Source organism: Hippichthys cyanospilos, chromosome 2, assembly GCF_059441005.1.
Source record: "Hippichthys cyanospilos isolate Australia breed blue-spotted pipefish chromosome 2, RoL_Hcya_1.0, whole genome shotgun sequence".
NCBI lineage: Eukaryota > Metazoa > Chordata > Actinopteri > Syngnathiformes > Syngnathidae > Hippichthys > Hippichthys cyanospilos.
In genome coordinates this window covers 2,947,454-2,967,525 of record NC_142370.1, presented here as the reverse complement: position 1 = coordinate 2,967,525, position 20,072 = coordinate 2,947,454, and the positions used below count along the sequence as shown (strand labels likewise).

The window sequence follows — 20,072 nt, the reverse complement described above, 5'->3', positions numbered from 1 at the left end:
CTTGAGGATCCTGCCGAGAGTGTTGAGCTCTTCCATTGCTCCACGGCCGAGATGAAAACCACACTGCTTCACCTGAATCTGAGGGTCGCCCTCCTGATTGACCCACTTCTCCTGCACCCCTGAATAGACCTTAACAGGGAGTCTGAGGAGTGTGATCCCGCTGTTGTTGGAACACAACTTCCGGTCCTCCTTCTTAAAGAGGGGGTCGACCAACTCCGATGTCTCCAATGTCCACGCAATGTTGCAGAGACATGTCAGTCAGGACAGCCCTACAACATCCAGAGCCTTCAGGAACCCCTGCAGCCTTGCCACAAAGGAAGTTTTTAACCACCTCAGTGACCTTTGCCCCAGAGATGTGAAACCCCAGCTTGGAGCCTGAAGACTCTGCTTCCTCAGAGTAAGACCTGTCGGTGGAATCGAGTAGCACTTCAAAGTATTTTCCCCACCGGTTCAGAATGTCCTGAGTTGAGGTCAGCAGCACCCCATCTCCAGTGTACAGTTTCTCCCCTCCTGAGACAGCAGATAGTGGAACAGAATTTCCTCAAAGTCGTCTGGAAGTCGTTTTCAATAGCCTCACCGAATTCCTCCCACACACAAGGTTTTGCCTTGGCAACCGCCGTAGCCGTGCTCCGCTTGGAAATCCAGTACCGGTCAGTTGCCCCTGGAGTCCCACAGGCCAAAAAGGCTCGATAGGACTCCTTCTTCAGCTTGATGGTATCCCACACCAGCCTTGACAATTGAGGCGCGGAACATGGTCCACTTGGGCTCAGTGTTTCCCACCTCCAATCACTCCTTAATCCTCTTCCACCTTCTTCCTTCTTCAATGGAAACATAGTGGCGTTCAGTAAGTGATTCTGTGACCCTCCCGTCTTCTCTGAAGACATGCCCCCAGACACATGCACATACTGCAGCAACGCTGTATAGATTCACATCACACTCTGTGTATGTATTCAAACTCATCACTGAGAGGTTCTACCACCTGCCTACTGGAATCAGTGCCCCCAAAGCCACTTAAGAACATTGCCCGAACAGTAGTCCTGGAGATTGTCACCATTTTGAATTGCAGGCTTCCGGCACCATTCCCTCTGCTTTTAAACAAGCATAATTCCACTGAAAAAACCCTCACTCAACCAGCACAGGAACTACAAGTCCGTTTCACTGCTTACTTTCCAACAAAACTTATCATTGGAAATGCGAAAGAAGTACTTGGACTTTGCATCCAGCAGAGATTGCGTGAGCTGTGAGACATTCCTTACCTGCTTGAGAATGTTCTGCTCCCTCATCAACTTTTGCCTCTCCCGGTTGGCTTTGGTCATGGTGACGTCCAACACTGGTTGTCCACTATTGACAACGTCTGCCACGAAGAAGACCACATCTTCTAAGAGCTTGATAGCAAAGCTGGCAAAGAGAAGAGCATTTAAGATAAATATTTCCATGAACCGTCAATGTGACAAGTCTCACCGGCGGTCGTTTTGGCTGATGAAGCCCTGGCTGAATTGGTCCACCACCGTGCTCAACATGGCACTTGCATCATTGGCAAAGTCTAGATCCCGAATCTCCATCACAGGGACTGAGACGATGGCAAATGCCTCCTTGTCCTCCTTGGTGGGACATGTTCCTAACTATAGGGAGGACAACATCAACCTTCTACATTTTTGATAGGCAAGTGTTTGTGTGTAAGGGCAACATTTGATTTTTATTTTACCCAGTGTAAAAATTATATCCAAACTTCAAGAGTCTGCATTCTATCAAGACGCAAAAAGGGCATGAAGTTTTTATCCATTACTCCACCTTGTTTTTATCTCCAAGGCGGAGTAATGGGGAGCCGTAATAAAAAATATTGAGTTTAAGATTTCTCCTAAACTACTTATGCTTCATCCAAACCAACTGGGTGGATGGCATGCAGTCAATGTATTTCATGGAACAGGGTGCGAAAGCGCAAAGGGCAACGCAGAGGATGTGAGTGCTAATTTCTCATGTTCGCCGAAGTTAATTAAATTATTGTATACAAATTTGATTATATAAAAAATAAAGATACCTTGGCTAGAAAGCATTAGTTCAGCATTAATCAAAATATTGAGCAAAGTAGCACTTAATTGTGATATTGGAACTTTTTTCAGGTCAGGCGAGTTGTCACAAAGCAAGGGACAGACAACTAAAAAAAAATAACGGTAGGAGACACGATTGGCTCCCAGAAAATAAGTGAAAGTTCTCCCTCCACCATGAATAAAGCAAACAACATCAAAAAGATTCAAAGAGATTATATTGTCACATGTATAGTACTATACCACACAGTGAAATTATTATTCTGTTAGCTTCCCAAGCAGACTACCCTACATAATCAAGCAAATAATAATCAAATATTAGGGAAAGTCATGAGGTCGCAGTGGTTGAAATCCCCCGCTCAGATGAGCACAGCTACTTTGATCTCATGTTCGTCAATGTGCAGGTATTAGCAACATGTTATGAAAAGCCAGCATGGCACTTTTTCGTTGTTGGTTTGAACGCATCTTTAAGGTCTCTTTTCAGGTTTAGATTTGTAGAAAATCAGGGATTTGTAAATAATGTGCATTGTTGCTCAAGTGTTTTTATTTGACTTGCTAGCCAGCGCATCCCTGTAAGTCTGTCTCCAAATAAGCCGGAGACCCTCGCCTCAAATTGCATTTCTTTATTTAAAATGCACATAGCAACTACTGTAATCAATGTCAAAAATATTCCAGAATGTTATTTTCCAGCATGAAATTAAACAGAAGACTGACTTCCATACAGCTGTCTTGTTTAAATGGATGTCGGGCAATCAGACACCTGTGAATGTAATTCATCATCCAAACCGCTTAGCCTCATAAAAAATAATTGTCAGTTTTTGATTTTCTTTCTGTAACAAATCTACTTTTAATTCAATGTATTTAAAGCAAGTTATGTCACACTTGCTCCTTACGTGAACAGAGAACCTCCCACTTATTGACAACATATTTGTCATGGTTTGTTGGATTTTGGGTTGTGGGTTTATTTTGATGGGTTCTGTTCCTTTCTGTTTACGTATATAGTTCCTGTTTCTGCTCCTCTCGTGTCTCCCTGTGTTAGTTTTGATTTAGTCCACCTGTCCGCGTTACCTGCCCCTCGTGTCCTCCAATCTGATCCCTTTGCCTATTGTCCCTGCCCAGCTGCCGTGCATTTCTGATTAGTGTGTGAATGTATTTAAACCTAGTTTCCGTTACAGCCCTTGTCGGATCATTGTCTCTGTCATGTTGTCTCTGTCGAATTTTTGTAGTCGTATTGTCTTGTCTTGTAGTCCCGTCTCGCCCATCGTCCCTCAGCCCCGTGTTTTCCTGCCAGCCTGCCCGTAGTGTTTGTTTTCTGTTTTGCCAGCCTGCCTGCGCCCTTAGTTCGAGTTTTTGCTTTCCTTTTTTTCCCGCTTTTGTACCCGTTCGTTGAGTTAATAAATAGGGATTTCATGAAGCCCCTGTCTCGACGCCCTCCTGCTTTTGGGTCCTCCTCCTCCGCAACCACGCCGGCCTTCACACCCGCCGCGCACCCCCGTGACACATATTATTAGATGTAGTGAAACAGTTTAAATCTTGTTTTAATTGACAACATAGTTTTATATTTAGTCAGTTTAAATCTTGTTTGATTAAATTCTGTGTATGTGTAACAATGTCATGTAAAAAATATGTAATTGTTATGACCCATGGGTCATATGTAGTTTTTGTATGTGTACTGCTGTGTTCTCCTTTGTTTGTGTGTGTGTGCGTGTGTGTGAATGCCTTTTGGTTGGAGTGTGTCAATTGTGTGCAGGTGGTGTCATCCCATTGGCTGGCTCTCCTGATTTGCCGCCCTATTTAAGCAGCCCACGGACCAAACTCTGTCTCTCTCCGGTCATCCCACCGCCAGAAAACGCCACCTCAGAAATAGTTAGATAGTGTTCATCTGTGTTGCTCGCTGTGCTTGTAAGAATCTGTAGATTGAGCAGTAGTAGGAGGGAGACGCCGTTTTGGTTTAACCCTTTTTCTCCTGTTTTTGCATTAGGTAATTAGTGAGCCAATTGTCATTCATTTCCTTTTTGTTTGGCTAGTTAGTTAGGGATTCAGAAGATCTTTTGTTAATTATTTTGTTTGTTTGCTCTCCCTCCGAAGACAGTAAAAGCTGCTGTTTTTGTTCTCAACAACTTTAGTTTCACGGGCCTTTTCTGGTGGTGAGGGTACGGACGTGGGAGCACACACGTTATATCCCAGTTCCCCTAGGCTGGGTGTAACAGTAATATAAATAATATAATGAAAATATACTATATATAGAACACTTACAGTATGTCAGTGACATATTGCGTAGTTTTGTTTTTATCATTCATTAACAAACCTGTGCGGGATGCTTGTGATATTACAGCTCCTGAAGTCGACTGGCTAAAGCAAGGCAATTATTTATTTATTTATCCCTGTGTTTTGGTTATTTGGCCAAGTGGTTCTCAGTTATAGTTTTCGGTTTCAGCCAAACATTTTCCATTTGGTGTATCTCTTGTTCGAAGAGCAAAATATTTTTTGACTATAAAATGTATGTTTATCGAGCCCTTTTCCTCCCTACTTCTTCTGTCTGCTTGTCTGATAGCCACACAGCTATCAATAAAAGAATGATAGACCAACCATGAGTCTGATGGGTCTCTCCTCATCAACGTCGATAGGAACATTAGTGCTCTGGATCCACGTGTTGGTGCAGAGGTGCCTCAAGCGGACATACGAGTTCCTGGAAGCAGGTGGTGATTTTACTGTCTCCTTTCAAATGAAAAGCACTGTCGTTTTACTCTGAAAGGTCAAAAGAAAATGGCCAGTACCGTGGAACGAAGGAGTCAGTCTTCTGCAAAGTGGTGGGATCCAGTTCAAAGAGTGAGGCAATGTCATTGCCATGTGTCATGGCGACTAGCTTGTACTTGATCCTTTCACCGAGCGAACGCTTGCTGCTGCGACTGCCTTCATCCTACATAAAGACGAATGATTAGGTTGAGGAACCTTCAAGAGTCCACAATAGCCCCTTTCACACCGCAGGAACTCTGCGTTACCCGGGCAGTGTTAGTTTGACTTTCCCTTCACATGAAAAATCTTCCAGTGGTAGGGAAGGTTCCGCTAAGCCTCTACCTTGTACCATTTCAGCTCCCAGTTGTGACTAGGGTCTTCGCCGAACTACCCGTGTAGCTCCAGAGGGGCATGCTGTGCTAACTAACGCTGATTGGTCGGTTGAACTCAGCGATTTCAGTATCAACAGCCGCCATTACGCTTTGTTTACACCGTGGCTAGTTTAATATTTTGATATTTAATACATTTAAATCATGGAACGAGTGAAAATTGTTAGGTGGATGGGTGCTCTGGAAAAGACTACTGTGTATCGGAGAAAAGGACATCCAACTCCAATTTGCTTCAACGACGAGAAAAGGCCGACCAGATTGCGCGTTTGTGACGTGGAGCTTCAAAAAAACTTAAAAACACACGGAGAGGACACTGAGTGAAGGAGATTTACTTCCCAGCAACCTGGATCAGAAATCCACTACATTTACTGCTCAGTCCGTGTATGCTTTTGTATCGCTTTTTGTCATAAACAACATGCCGAGAGACGCTGAAACACCAGCCCGCCAGCCGTCGCCAGGCAGCAAATGCGTCAGCAACGCAACTTTGCCCACCTTCTAATTCTCATTGTTGGCAAACTGGTGTTGGATCACGGAAAGCCCGAATCACACAGCAAGAATACACTGAAGCAGACTTATGACAACAGACAGCAGTAGCCGAGTCCGCGGCATGCACTGCCCTGAAGCTCTGCCTCTCAAAGGAAAACACATGGATATTGCTCCCGCTGGCGGTGCCCGTCCCGCTGAGCGTCCTCTCCATGATAGAAGCTCCCGAAAAGAACACACAGCCACCGCCGCCGATTGCTTTAGTGCAGATGTTCCTTTTCATTGTGTACTTTTAGCAGGCTTTTCGTCACAAAGGACTCGCTGGAATTGGAAAAGTATTCGCTCCAACAGTGACTCGTAGTTTTGATAGATTGTGTAACATGTTATTTAGTATGTATGGTGTTTTCATTTATTCACATTTGTTTTCTGTTTTGAATGGATGTGTTCTTAGTTAACGCATTTGAGTTACGTGTGAGAAAAAGAGGGAGTTGTGTGGCCGAGCGAGACTGACGTGAAAGGGGAAAAAAAATGAAAGACTTGACGACGCATTGGTCCTGTCGTTTTGTGGTATTTAGTAGGAAGACAGCAGAAATAGGAATCACAGTTTTACTCTTAGGGAGTCCGAGAAGCTTCCTCCTTCCCCTTCTCAAGTTTAGAGATTGCACTGCTCAAATAATGTATATGAATTTATTAGTATCAAATTAACAGCTGCAAATAAAGCAAAAGCTAACTAGGCTCCATTCTCATGCAGTGTGTGGCAGCTTCTTTAGTTCGCCATCCTGCTTGTAATTCACCTATTTAGTGACAAGAGGGGGAGTGCAATCCCCACCCCCCCACCCCCCCTCACACACACAGACACGTCATCAGTCCAATTTCAATAACCTACCCCCTCTGCTGTCCCTTGGTGTGAATGCAAACGGATGGGCCGAAGACCAGAAACCTCTAACCCAGAACCTTGCGACCAGGAGCTCATAATTTCTGGGTTGTTTTGGTGTGAAAATGGCTAATAATTTTAACTCACCAAAGAGAGCATCTCTACATTATCACCTCGGTATCCAGGATTCTCCTGTAAGGACAAGAAAATAAATTGTTTATCTTTGAAATTTTTATCGACTTCCATAATTCTTTCCAGATTATTCTTGAAATGTTTCTGCATCTTAATTTCAGTCATCTTAATTTCAGGTGGTAAATTCAGTTCATTGGACATGATTTGGAAAGGCACACACCTGTCTCAAAAATGTCTCACTGTTAACCATGCATGTTAAAGCACAAACACTAAGCATAAAGTCAAAGGAATTGTCTATAGACTTGCGAGACAGATTTGGTATGAATCTGGGGACGTATACAGAAGTCCCATTGGGAAACAGTGGGTTCCATTATTCGTAAATGAAAGCCGTATGGAACACCACATCTCTCCCTATGATGATGAACAAAATGCTCGGCTCGGCATGAATGCCAGACATCTTGTTAGGCGGAAACCTGGCACTACCACTACCACTACCACTCTGATTTCTCCACCTGTTGCCAACTCTCACAATATCATCTGCAAACATCATAGTCTATGGAGTCTCACCTCATCTTCTGTCTGTCCATCAACATAGTAAACATGAAGGGGCTCAGAGCAGATCTCCGATGTAGTCCCACCTCCACCTTGAACTTGAACTTCTGTCACAACTATAGCACATCTCATCACATCATCAGGGCAAAGTGCCTTGCCACTTTTCATCCTCTTCAATGTCCTCCTCACTTCATCCTTACTATCTTTGCCACCTCATGTACCACCACAGTCACTTCTGCTTTTCATTCTCCCTCATTTTCGTCATTCATTAACTCTTCAACTGATCACCTTGACCACCTGCATGTTGTTCCCATCTCTGTCTCTCTGCCAACATGCAAAGGTCAGCCTCTCCCTTCTGACAGTCCATTTTTACTGCCGCCTTACGTTGCATCCCCATGTATTTCTCCTTCTTCTCTCTTCGGTCCTCTCACTGTCCCACTTCTTTTTAGCCAACCTCTTCCGCTGTATACATACACTTCTGCACCTTCTCATTCCACCACCATGTCTCCTTATCTATTTTCCTTCCAGATGACACACTCAGTACTCTCCTACCTTTCTCTCTGATCACATTAGCTGTAGTTGTCTAGTCACCTGAAAGCACATCCTGGCCATCGGGAGCCTCTTTCAACTCCTTCCAAAAGGTCAGACAATACTCTTCCATTTTTTTTTTTTAGCTTGCACTAATTGGTCCTTTTCCTCTGTCTTTGCCTCTTCTTCATCACCACACCACCATCCTATGCTGTCTGGCTACACCTACCATTACTTTGCAGTCACTAATCTCCTTAAGCTTGCATCGTTGACACAAGATGTAGTCTATCTGCATAGTCCTGCTTCCATGTTTATAGGTCATCTGATGTTCATGACTTTTCTGGAAGACAACATTTACTACAGTCATCTCCATCCTTTTAGCGAAGTCATACACCATTTGACCTTCTGCGTTCCTTTCCTGATTATCAAACCTGCCCATCACCTCTTCATCACTTTTGTTTCCTGCGCCAACATATACATTGTGGTCTGCACCAATAACAATGGTCTAATTTCTTGGGATGCTTTGGATAACTTCATCAGGGTCCAACCAGAAATTTTATATCACGCTATCGGATACTCTTTTAATATCCACATTTTCCCAGCAAAGAACGTCTTTCAAGATGATTCCTATTCCATATATTTCTCATCTACACCATAATCGGATGAATCGGATAACTTTAAACACTGCTCCTAGGTTTTTAGATTTGCTGCCTTATCACATGGTTTCCTGTACTATTGCCCACAAATAGCCCATGCCCCATTGGCAATAAGGAGACTGGCATGTGAACCACATGAGGCTCAGATTGAAATGTTGGCTGAGTACATCGTAATAGAACAACTTGAACCCTGCTCTTTGGCTCCTATCCTCGCTACCTTTCCTGTTTTACCGGACACATATTATATCTACCTTCCTTCTCTGCAACCAATTCTCTAAATTTCCTGTCACAGTTCCAACATTTACAGTCCCTAATTTCAGCTCTAGGCTCTTCGTGTTCCTATTCTCTCTCTTCCCGCGGACATACCTTCCTCCTCTCCTTCTTCCTCAAATAGTAGCCACATTTCCACTGGCATCCTGTAGGTGAACCGCACCATAGGCGGTTGTTGTTGACCCTGTATGGAAGTCCTCAGTTTGTTTCGCATATTTGATTTGGCAGAGGTTTTACATCGGATGCCTGACACAACCCTCTGTATTTATACGAGCTTGGGATTTGGCACAAAAAGGTAATGTCTTGTACTTCCTTGTGGCTATACTCGCTACCTCTCACATTTCCAAAAACATGCATGTTGGAAACTTTGAATTGCCCTTAGGTGTGTTTGTGATTGGTTGTTCCTATATCCATGCCCTGCAATTGGCTGGCTACCAGATCAGGGTGTACCCCGCCTGCCCGATGACAGCTAAGACAGGCTCCAGCACGCTGTTTACCTCTGCTGCCAGGTAATTTCCAGTGGCAAGGTGTTTGAAGCGATACAGGCTGTTCCAGTGTCCTGCTCCTCCACGACATGGATCATGATGGACAACCTGGAGGAACGATCAGTATATAAGAAGAGGAAATCAGTCAGCCTTCACAGGAACACAGCAGGACTGCCACACCTAACAAGTTCCTTGAAGTACTTTTCAAACAAAGCAAATATGTACCTCAACCTCCCACAGAGCGTTGGAGCTGGTTGCCGATGTGGCAGATTGTCTCAAGGTTGTGCGCAAGAAAACATGAAGTTTGTTCTTGTACTCATCGCATGTGAGAAATTTCTCTTGTTCAGCATGAAATAAACGCACCACATCACCCTGAGAGAGAAAAGAATAAAATGTATTGTGTCAAAATGCTCCAGATCTTTTTTCTTCCACATTTTACATCATGCCGACATTAGAATTTAAAGAACGTAACGTTTCGCTGTGACCCACCCACTTTTAGTTACTACTGTTAAACCTATTACCTGCTCAATGTGATGGTGTTCGCATCACCTGTAAAAATAAGTAGGAATTCTGTCCAAAGTCTGCTTGTGACAGACAAAAGAATATCAAGATCACAGGGGGAAAACAAAATGAGATTAGCAAACAAACAACACAAAACTTAACCATTTTCTTATCCAGGCTCAGATTGCGGTGGAGGGAGTGGATGACCAAGCTTTTCACCTCATCTCCATGACAGAGCCTGGACATCCTATGGAGGAAACTAATTTTGGATATTTGTATCCGGGATCATGTTCTTTCAGTCAAGACCCACATCTTATAACATGCAAATTTTTTATAAGAAACTGTCAATGTGGCTTCAGGATACAATTAATTTGTCACGTTCTGCCTGGGTTATGTTCTGCTATGGGTGTTTGTTTTGGGTAGTTTGTTTAGCCATTTAGTTTCAAAAGTTTCTTCCCCGGGTCTGCCTCGCCTCACTGTCTCATTAGTTTGATCTTGTCCACCTACCTGTTTACCTGCCCTTCTCATCCAATCAGCTTCCCCTGCCTGTGTCGTGTCTTCTCGTTAAGTGTGTAGTCTATTTAAGTTCCCAGTTTGCATTCGCTTCTTGTCGGGTCATTGTTAATTTTCTGCGCTGCCTGGTCCTTGTCGTACGTCTTCCCCCCGCTTTCTTGCCTCGTGTTCCCTTGTGTCCATCCTTCCCGTGCTGCCTCCCGTACCTTGTTGCCCCAGTAAGTTGAGTTTAGCGTTTTTGGTTGTACTTTGTATTTTTTGGTCCATTGCAACCCTGCTTTCGTTTGTTATTAAATATCCTCTTTTGAGCCTCATCCCAGTTTGTCCGGCGTCCTTTTGGTTCCACCTTTCCCACGTCCCACACTGCCTCAAGCCGCCATGCCCAAACGTGACATAATTACAGCATATATACATTTCTGTTGCTTGGATCTCTTAACACAGAAAAAGGTAGAGTAAAATAACTGTTAAAATAATAGTAATTTTTTTTTGTTACATATAATAATGGCAATAATAACTTGGTTAAAAACACATTGTTGTGATGGACCACTGTCGGTTTTTGCAGCTTCAATGTCCACACACACACAGTTCATGCACACATTTAGAAACACTTCTCTGTCCTTAATGTGCTTCTTAATGCCACTAATTTAAATTTATTCAACCTCTGTCAAAGTAATCAGGGTTTAGAAAGTTTTTGGAAAGTGAATATGTGAGCGATGAAGTCGCGAGTTAGCAGCCAGTTAGGTTTCGGCCTGCATGCTGCTGAGGTCCACATTATTTATTAGCGTGAGTTTGCCTAGACGACGAGCAGGGATTCAACACAAGGCAATGCAACTTTATTTGTATTGTGTATTTAATACACAAGATAATTCAATGTGCTTTTCATGGTGAAACGTTCGTCAGGGTCTCTTACTCTCTTTAAAATTACATTCTAACTTCGAAACATTGTTATATGCAGCTTCTCCTGTGGCTTTCACACATACACACACCCTCAGCACATATACAGTGCACATACACACACGCACGCACACACACGCACACATATAGAAACACTCCTCTCCTCTCAACGTGCTTAGTAATGCTTACTAAACTTTACTCAATCTCTGTAAGAGTGATCAATCTGTGTTGAAATAAACAAGGTTTTTTTGTTTTGCCTAGAAGAAAAGAATAACAACGTCCATTGATCGTTATCATTGCAGACTGTTCTTGTCAGTTGATATACTGTAGTTTTACCAGTCTCCATACAATGTATTCATATCAAGTTTACAGAGCTGAATATAAATAAAGAAAAAGCTGCTTTAGCGTCATTCTTGTGCAGTGTGTGGACACAAATCATGATGCTTCTTTTGTTCATCATCCTGATTGTCATTCTTTTTAGTTAGTGCCACTTGTTCGACAGGTGGACTCGAGGTTTTACTCAACTGGGATTCTTGGCATACATGTTACATTCACGGTCTGGTCATAATGTGTGTTAGGGCATAGTGTGTATGCTCAATACCGAATATTTTGTTTATTAATTTATATTTTATGTTTTTAGAAAGTATGTGTGGCCTAGTACCAAGTGGCCCACTGGTGGTAGGCAAATAGCATGTCTATGCCCAGTAGACCGCCTTTATGTTAAACAACACTCTATTGATGGACAAGCAATGTTGATAGACAAGCAATATTTGAGGATGGAATTTTGCGTTTAGTTTTATATTAACAATGGAAAAAAAAATCAACATTTTTACGCACTTCAAACATCATTAGCTTAACTAACTAAGGCCCCATTTAAACACCTTACCATTAGAGTTTTATGTAGGACATGCAATTAGTGGCTAACTTTTAGGTTTTAGAAAAAATATACATTTACCTTAATTAGCGAACTATATTAAAATGTGACAGAATTACTTTTTTAGATGATCTACTGTAGATAACAAGGTTGCTGCAAAGAACAATGTTGGACTAATGTGCTGTGCTTTAATTGGCTTGTCAGTGGTTGTGGTTTTGTGAAAGGAAAACTGGTTAGCTATGTGACTTACACCTTTGAGCACTTCGTCCCTATGATCACTGAACATCATGAACAAGTTGATCTTCCAACTGGTGTTGCAACTGACAGAGTTGACCTACAGGACGTATGCAAACACAAATACACAGAAATAGGGTCACATACAGTATGGATGTGTGTTTTGACGCACAGCTGAAGTAGCGTTTATACCTCCTTACAGCCTGGGTGGTCACTCAGTTCGTAGTTTGATGCGTGAAGTGGCTGACCAGCGTTGACAGGGTTTAAGATCACTTTGTCTCCCACGACTACCTGTAAGCACCCACATTATTATACAATTATGAATTATACAATTATCATTCATTTGCAAAAGCTCACATATAAAAGTTTTCTAATATTATATCCGTCCTTGTCAGAAGCCGGAACTGAAATTCTGCTGTTTGACCTCAAATAGTTGAAAAAAAATAAGAGGTAAAAGACAGGTGAGAAGTGGTAGATAACAACAACAAAAATGTATCTTCATTCATCAAGGTACATTGAGGTTGCCTGAGGGAAATTTTGACCCAACTACTGCTTGATGTTTTTGATATGTGATATATAAAAAAAAAAAAAAGCATACAAAAAACCCCACTAGGAGGCTAAAATATTGCATAGATCGTCAAAAAGTGACAACTTTCAATATGCCTCGCTGCCCTCCCTTCTAAATGCTTACAAACAGGAGGTCGAGAGGTACACCCTATAGGTGTCAAATTTAGCCCATGTTGGGCTCATTTACTGCCATTCAAAATTTGGACATATTGAAAACCCAATGTTTTATCATGCATTTCGCTCGATTTTTGCATTAATGCTTTTAACCACAACTCGCGAATCCGGCACAAAAAAATTTATATGTGTGGACACCCCAAAACCACCAGGCGGCGGTATAAGCCAACTTATGACATTTGCAAGCTTTTCAATGAGTTTGATGATTGGCTTAGCCTGAACTCTCATATACAAAAGCAGTGGCGGGTCGTGACTTTCACACGAATGCCTTCTGTGATGTCAGACTCTCGAATAAATAGCCCTCATGAGCACACGTATGCATTATTGGGCCACACACACATTTTCCGGAGCTTTTAAACATCAATAAACCTACATCAGCCATTAAAACTTGTCAATATACATGATGCTGTCAAAACTTTAAAATAAATAAATAAATAAATATCTATGAAATTTTAACACAAACATATTAAAAATGGAATAATGATGAAAAGACTTGCACTCACCAAAACAAGCGGCTCCCAATTTTTCTTGACCTTTTCATGCACTTTCTCTTGGTATTGAAATGTATAGTGTAGCCACTCAGGTATTCCCAAATGTTTTTTTAAAAGCATATATATATATATATATATATATATATATATATATATATATATATATATATATATATATATATATATATATATATATATATATATATACTGTGTATATATGCGACGTGACTTGAGCTGGTGGTGGGTGGAGGCGGAGGGGAGCAGAGACGAACCCACAGAATTTATTTTATTTTTTTCTTAAACGAGAACTTTTCTTAAACGAGAACATATCAACAGCGATTTCCTACTCTTTAATCAATAATAGAAGAAGCCTTTCCATTTTGTTGTCGACCGAGGTCCGTCCCCTAACAAGGAAAGTCTTGCCCTTAGAAGGCTTGCTTGCTATCATAGCTTCCTTGTTATTGAGAATTGTACATATTGCCGAGCGGTTACGGCCATACTCACTAGCAAGGTTAACTATGCGTGCGCCTCCTTCGTATTTTTTTACTATCTCCTGCTTCGTTTCTATTGTCATCATCCTCTTACTTCTTCCTTTACCGCCACTTGCAATTTTAGAAGCCATGTCTAACAGATAAAGTTTGCAAAGTCTTCACAGCACACCGACCAGCTGTGCCATCAAGCTAGATGAAGGCGTTCGGCCAATAGCATATCGGCATTTCTGTGATTGACGTGACACCGGCCAATAGCATATCTGCATCTTCGTGACTGTGAACTTAATCGACCAATAGCATATTGGCATCTCCGTGACTGAGACCGTGACTGTTGTGACCTTAAAGGACCAATAGCATATCGGCATCTCCGTGACATTCGAGAAAAGTTACTTTTGTTGATGCAGCAAAGCGAAAAAAATAGTGCGGACACACTGATCGGCATGTTGGATGGTTCGTAAGACGAAAGGTTTGTGCGCAAGAGGGGGACAACAAAACGCCACGGTCCACGTAAACCGGGGGCCCACTGTGTGTGTGAGTGTGTGTATATATATATATATATATATATATATATATATGTACTGTTCATTTGATTATTTGTTTCATGTATTACTTACATTATCTCCATTGGCCCGTAGTTTCCAGAAAGGTTGTATAAAGAGCCAGGAGCCTTCATTGCCTGTAACATCCAGAGTGACACGCATGGCATTCTTCTCCAGAAGTGCTGGCAAACGTTTATTCACTGTCAGGTACTTGTTGCTCTTCATGTGCAGCAACTGCAGGAAAATAAATAGTAATCGAATCAAATCCTGAGTCATGCTTTCATCTTGTTTGAAAAGGACCTGTCAAAGACAGCATTGTCAAGCCTTTTTCTTAAATTGCTGTTTGAACAACGCATACACAAAATACGAAGAGACCCGGCAGAATGTTCCTATCGTAATGTAATCGTATCGTAAGATACACAGGTACATATTTTTTCGCTGGGCCTTCATAATTTTCTTCTGGGGTTTTGGCAGTATGCTAGAAGCTGTAGAAGCAATTCTCCATTTGGATGGCATATTTCAGCAACAAATAATAAAACTAGAAACACGCAAGGATGCTGTAGTGCACGTGCAAGTGAAACACCCAAATATTTTCTGAATTTATCTCTTGGGTTGAATTAAAGTTTCAACCATGAAAAGCTCAGCCTTGATATAAAATTACTAGACTTGTATAAAATTATAATAGTACTTTTTTTCTGCCCGTCCCTAGCCCGGATAAATAAATAGGGTCTTGTCAGGAAGGGCATCCGATGTAAACTTAAAATATGAGAATCAAACATATGACTTCCATACCGGATTGGTCAAGAACCAGGTTAACACCCACTGCCATTGGAGCTCTTCACCTACCGGATGCCGGTGGAAATTTGGATGCTGTTCATGGAAGAATGATAGGAGGAAGGTGTGTCGGCAGGAAGAAAGAGAAGAGGAACATGAAGCGCCAAGAGCTGAGAGGAGGGACCTTTAATATGGGAACAATGACATGAAAAGGTAGAGAGTTGGTTGATATGATGCAGAGAAGGACAGTAGTTATACTGTGTCTCCAGGAAACCAGGTGGAAAGGCAGCAAGGCTAGAAACCTAAGATCAGGGTTCAAGTTATTCTATTATGGATGTATATGGAAAGAGAAATTGAGGAGGCGTTATCTTGAGTTAGTTGGGAATTTCCTGGAGGTTAAAAGACTATCCGGTAGAGTGATGAGTCTGAAGCCAGAAATACAAGGTGTGATGTTCAAAGTTGTTAGTGGGTATGTCCAGCAGGTAGAAGGTGAGTTGGAGGAAAAGGAACATTTCAGGTGGAAGTTTGCACAGCCACCTAAGTAGAAATCTTGAAATCCTGACTGAAAACATTATCCACTCAGACATCTAGTTAATGGGTCTGTATGAATTCATCTATCTTCTTCTCTCCCTTCCCCCTTCTATCAGTTTCGAGAGGGGGCTGGATGGTGAGAGATGACTTGGACGCTGTCATGTGGCCTAGCACTGATCGACCATTACGGGTTTTGAGATGGCCCACCCCTCTGCGGCGCTTTTGTTAGGATGGACCCACAAGGCCAGCCTGAGAGGATGATCTTACCCGATGGCCTCGCCTGCTGTCAAGGCATCTTTGCACAAGACGCTTCCTGCCTAATATGGCAAAATGTGTTATTTTTAGCACTTGGCATCTTATGCAATCTGTAGGGTTCTCCTGCCACCTGCAGCCCCTTCTAAAGGTTTCTTATTTTCCCTAGATAGGGTTTTTGAGTTTTTCTACCCCTTCTGGGAGCTTTGTCACGGGTTACTGTTGTGTATTTGTAAGATACGTTAATTATAAACTGGCTGTTGCACTGATAAAGCGGCATTGTTTCATGTGCTCCAGCTGCTCCAGGAGCCGTGTCGGCTCCCTATTGTCTATGCATAGACATTGGGATGTCTGAGTTGTCAACAATGTTCAAAGGGCGAGTGGAGCCTGCCATTTGCTCAATAGCCATGTGATGCCACAGATTGAATCATGAGACCCACCACGATTTAGCAACAACTTTTCAATAAAAGACTGCAGCCCGAGAGCTCGAGGAGAGAGACTTTGCAACGAGGCTGACACACGGTCACGTTCTTTTTCGAGCTGTCCCCACTGCAGTGGTAAAACTAAATCTCTGACTCCTGAGTTATTATTTACACCTCTCCTTGGGTCATTTGTGGGGTATCGAGCCCACTTCAAACCCAACAGTATTTATGACGTATGATGTATGACTGTATGACTTTTTTTCACCTATGATTCTCTTTGAGACTGCGGATTTTCAGGGCTATACAAAAAAAACGACTTACATTAACACCATAAGGGCGACGTAGAGTATCCAATTTACCTACCATGCATGTTTCTGTAATATGTGAGAAAACCACATTACTCGAAAAACACCCACGCAGCCGTGGTGAGAATGTGGAAGCTCCACACTGGAAGACCTTGAGTGGTCTTGAAGAGAACCCTTGACCTCTGAACTATGAGGTGGCGGTGCAAACCAGTCTGCCGCCGTGTCACGACCTCTACAAATATATAATGAGAGCAAAAATATTTTTCATAAGTGTAGTAACAATGCATTGTGCAATTAAATGGCCCTGTTTAGTGTTATTTGAACACATTTCACATCGGAATACTTCCCCCTCTGATTTTTCAGGCCTATTCTGATTATTCAGGCCTATCTAATATGCATCGGAGCAGCATTCCCAAATTTGTTGTATGTCTGCTATACAATGACAATAGATATTTTGTTATATTAACTCTTTCAGTGCCAAACATGATCTGAAAATGCAACTCCCTAGAGCAGGGGCGTCAACTCATTTTTAACGTGGGCAACATTGAAGTTATAGTGTCTGTCAGAGGGACGGAAAGACTGTGACGGAGTCACCAGCCACGCACCTGAGTTCCATCGGTCATCTCCAGACTATTTAAGTGCAGTTGGAGCAGGAGGAGGCTGTCGGAGTATACTGCTTAATCCCTGTATCTTCCAGTTTTTCATGTTCCCTCGTATGCTTTTGCATCCTGAGTATTTCTGTTTCTACTTTGAAATTGTGTATTTTTGCCCATGCCATGTTTTAGTTGCCACTTTCAGTTCCTACGGTGCCCTCCAGCTGGCTGCCCCCCGGCGTTTTGTCCTTCCGCAACATAGTAGTTATCCTATGTCTCTTTTAGTTGGATTTTGACCGTGTTTTCATCCGTGACTTTGAGTTGATACCTTGCCATTTTTGTGTTGTGCATGCTCTTTTGTTGAGTAAATTCTTATATTGGACTTTCTCGAGTGTGTCCGGTCTGTTGGGGTCCACCTGTCGACTTCTCAGTGTTACAACGTAACAAAAAGAGAGATTGAGAACAAAAACTGGTTGTGCCCCCCCTGTGCCCTAGTGTGCCAGCCGATTTCAAGCATTTTGAGGCATCTTTCAAGGCTGACAGAATAGTATATTGTATGACTATGTAAACAATGGTGGCCCCATTTGAATGATTACATGGAAAAAGAAAATAATATTATACCTTATTCCATTCTTTAGTAATCACTGTTGTCATAAGTCATTTGAGTGATACCAAGCTATTTTGGACAAAAGGAGAAAAATCCTCGCACATTTGATAGACCTTCACACTGATATGGAACCCCTAGACCAAAAATTGCACAACAACATATTTATCTTTCAAAAGAATATGTTTTGCTTATCTCTTCAAAACATTTGTAAAAAAAAAAAAAAAAAGTAATATTAGTACACATACAAGGTGCCAATTACACACTGATGGGAAGAATGAATAATACATCTGGCCTTTGCTTTCTCTGGACATACTCATCCAGATTTCAAGTATTTATTTACCTTATTCAAGAGGTTCACAGAATGTATTGTAAACACAACAACAACAAACACCAGACAAAATGGTGTTTTTACATGTGCAAAACTTTTCTTCTTCCTTCATCTTTTCCTCCTTCCCTCCCTCTTGCTTTTTCACCTCCATCTTTTATTCCTTAGTCCCCTCTAATTTTCACTGTTCTCTCTTCCCACTTTCTCCATTTTACTCCACATCGACAGCTTACCTGTGACTTATTTATAGCGCTCAGACTGCTTGCAAAATGTATAAACTATCTAAAATAGTTTTCTCCTGTGTCAGTGTTGGAGAAATCAAATAAACCTTTTATTTTTATTGCGTAATAAATCAGTAATTAATCAATGGTCTGCCAATCAATTTTGACATGTTAATTGAAGTTATTAATATAGCAATCAGTAGTACTCAGTTGAGTAAAGCACGTGTACCAATCAATCATGTGTTAGCATTTAAATTGATCACATGTTCTTAATTGTTGAGATGATCTCTTATTGTTGTTGTATCACATAGTGATTATACATTTGACACCTTTTTATTAGATATTAGGGTAGCAACATGTCCCACACATGTCAGGTGCGTTCCGGGTCATGTAAGTGATAACGGTTGTTGAAGTCTTTTCAGGGCCCTGTCAAACAGCATCCAGAGTCACCTGAAGGCTCCCCGGAAAGATGAAGTTGGTTGAGGAAGTGTTGTGGACCTGACCGTTCGACTTACTGGAACATGTTGCTGCATACTGCATTGTGCCACTCACACACAGGCACGCGCTTAGCTTTCATAAATGTGTATTACAAGATTCTGGGTTCCGACCGCTCATATTGCTCCCCCATGCATTTCTACCCTTTAGGGCCGGAACCTTCATAAAATAATAAAACTAGGGGGAACGAGGAAGCGCCTCAGAGCGTGGCAGTACTGCAGCCTTTGTGGTCCTGTCTCGTTCTCCTCATGCATGAGCAGATACGTGCTTTCTCTCTTTCTTATTTTAGCTATTGGGTTTGGCGAGTGTCAGCTCAGTAAACCTAACAGTCAGTGTGACCACACAGTGGCATAACAGAGATAGTTACAGCCATAAATTTGTATAGTTTGCAAGGAGTGTGCTGATCATTGAGGAAATGTGTGTAAAGCAGTGAGTTGTATTCAGACTTTGCATCGTGTGTGTTGCAAAATAAACTCAATGCAAAGCAGTTTTTGTGTGTTTATTTTAGGAAACTGAAAGTGGTGTAGTGAACATGAAACATGAATGTTTGAGAGGATAAGTATTCCGGAAAATAAATTGTAGAAGAAAAATGTGCGGATGTAGTACTTGTCCACTGTGTTGCCATGGTGATGAGGGAAATAGTATAATTTATTGTTTTAACATTACACAACACAACATCTAAATATAAAATATAAAAGTTGTCCCCCAAATATGTACCTGGATGATGGTTCCATACTTGACCACATTTCCATGAACCTTCTTGTTTTCTGTTTCATTCTGCTTCTGCTCCAAGTTTGATGCATGCTACGCAACACACATACACACACACACACATGGTTTAGTCTTGGTATAGCAACAATGTGAACAAACACACATACACAAACACACACATGGTTTAGTCTTGGTATAGCAACAATGTGAACAAACACATGCTGAAGATTTAAACAGGAGAAATTCCAAAATGGAACAAATCATCAGTGATGCTGGTTGATTTCTAAGATGTTCTCGTTTCAAAACAAGAACAACACTCTTCTTTACAAAGGTCAAATCATTACCATAATCATAATGCTTAAGTCATTTCATAATCATTAAAACTTTATTAACTGTACAGTTTTAATT

At 41.7% G+C, this 20,072-nt stretch overlaps 1 protein-coding gene across 1 annotated transcript in view; it reads right to left on the bottom strand.

Moving 5' to 3' along the window:
* Positions 1-20,072, bottom strand: part of itpr3 (inositol 1,4,5-trisphosphate receptor, type 3) — a 139,001-nt gene that overhangs the window by 82,048 nt on the left and 36,881 nt on the right. The window contains exons 4-14 of the mRNA XM_088402918.1: positions 19,671-19,757; positions 14,504-14,662; positions 12,359-12,457; positions 12,183-12,266; positions 9,376-9,522; positions 9,163-9,258; positions 6,675-6,719; positions 4,823-4,965; positions 4,635-4,734; positions 1,462-1,622; positions 1,257-1,398 (exon numbers count right to left, since the gene is read on the bottom strand). Coding sequence (XP_088259044.1) covers positions 1,257-1,398; positions 1,462-1,622; positions 4,635-4,734; positions 4,823-4,965; positions 6,675-6,719; positions 9,163-9,258; positions 9,376-9,522; positions 12,183-12,266; positions 12,359-12,457; positions 14,504-14,662; positions 19,671-19,757 — 1,263 coding nt within the window. The remainder of the gene's footprint in view (positions 1-1,256; positions 1,399-1,461; positions 1,623-4,634; positions 4,735-4,822; positions 4,966-6,674; positions 6,720-9,162; positions 9,259-9,375; positions 9,523-12,182; positions 12,267-12,358; positions 12,458-14,503; positions 14,663-19,670; positions 19,758-20,072) is intronic.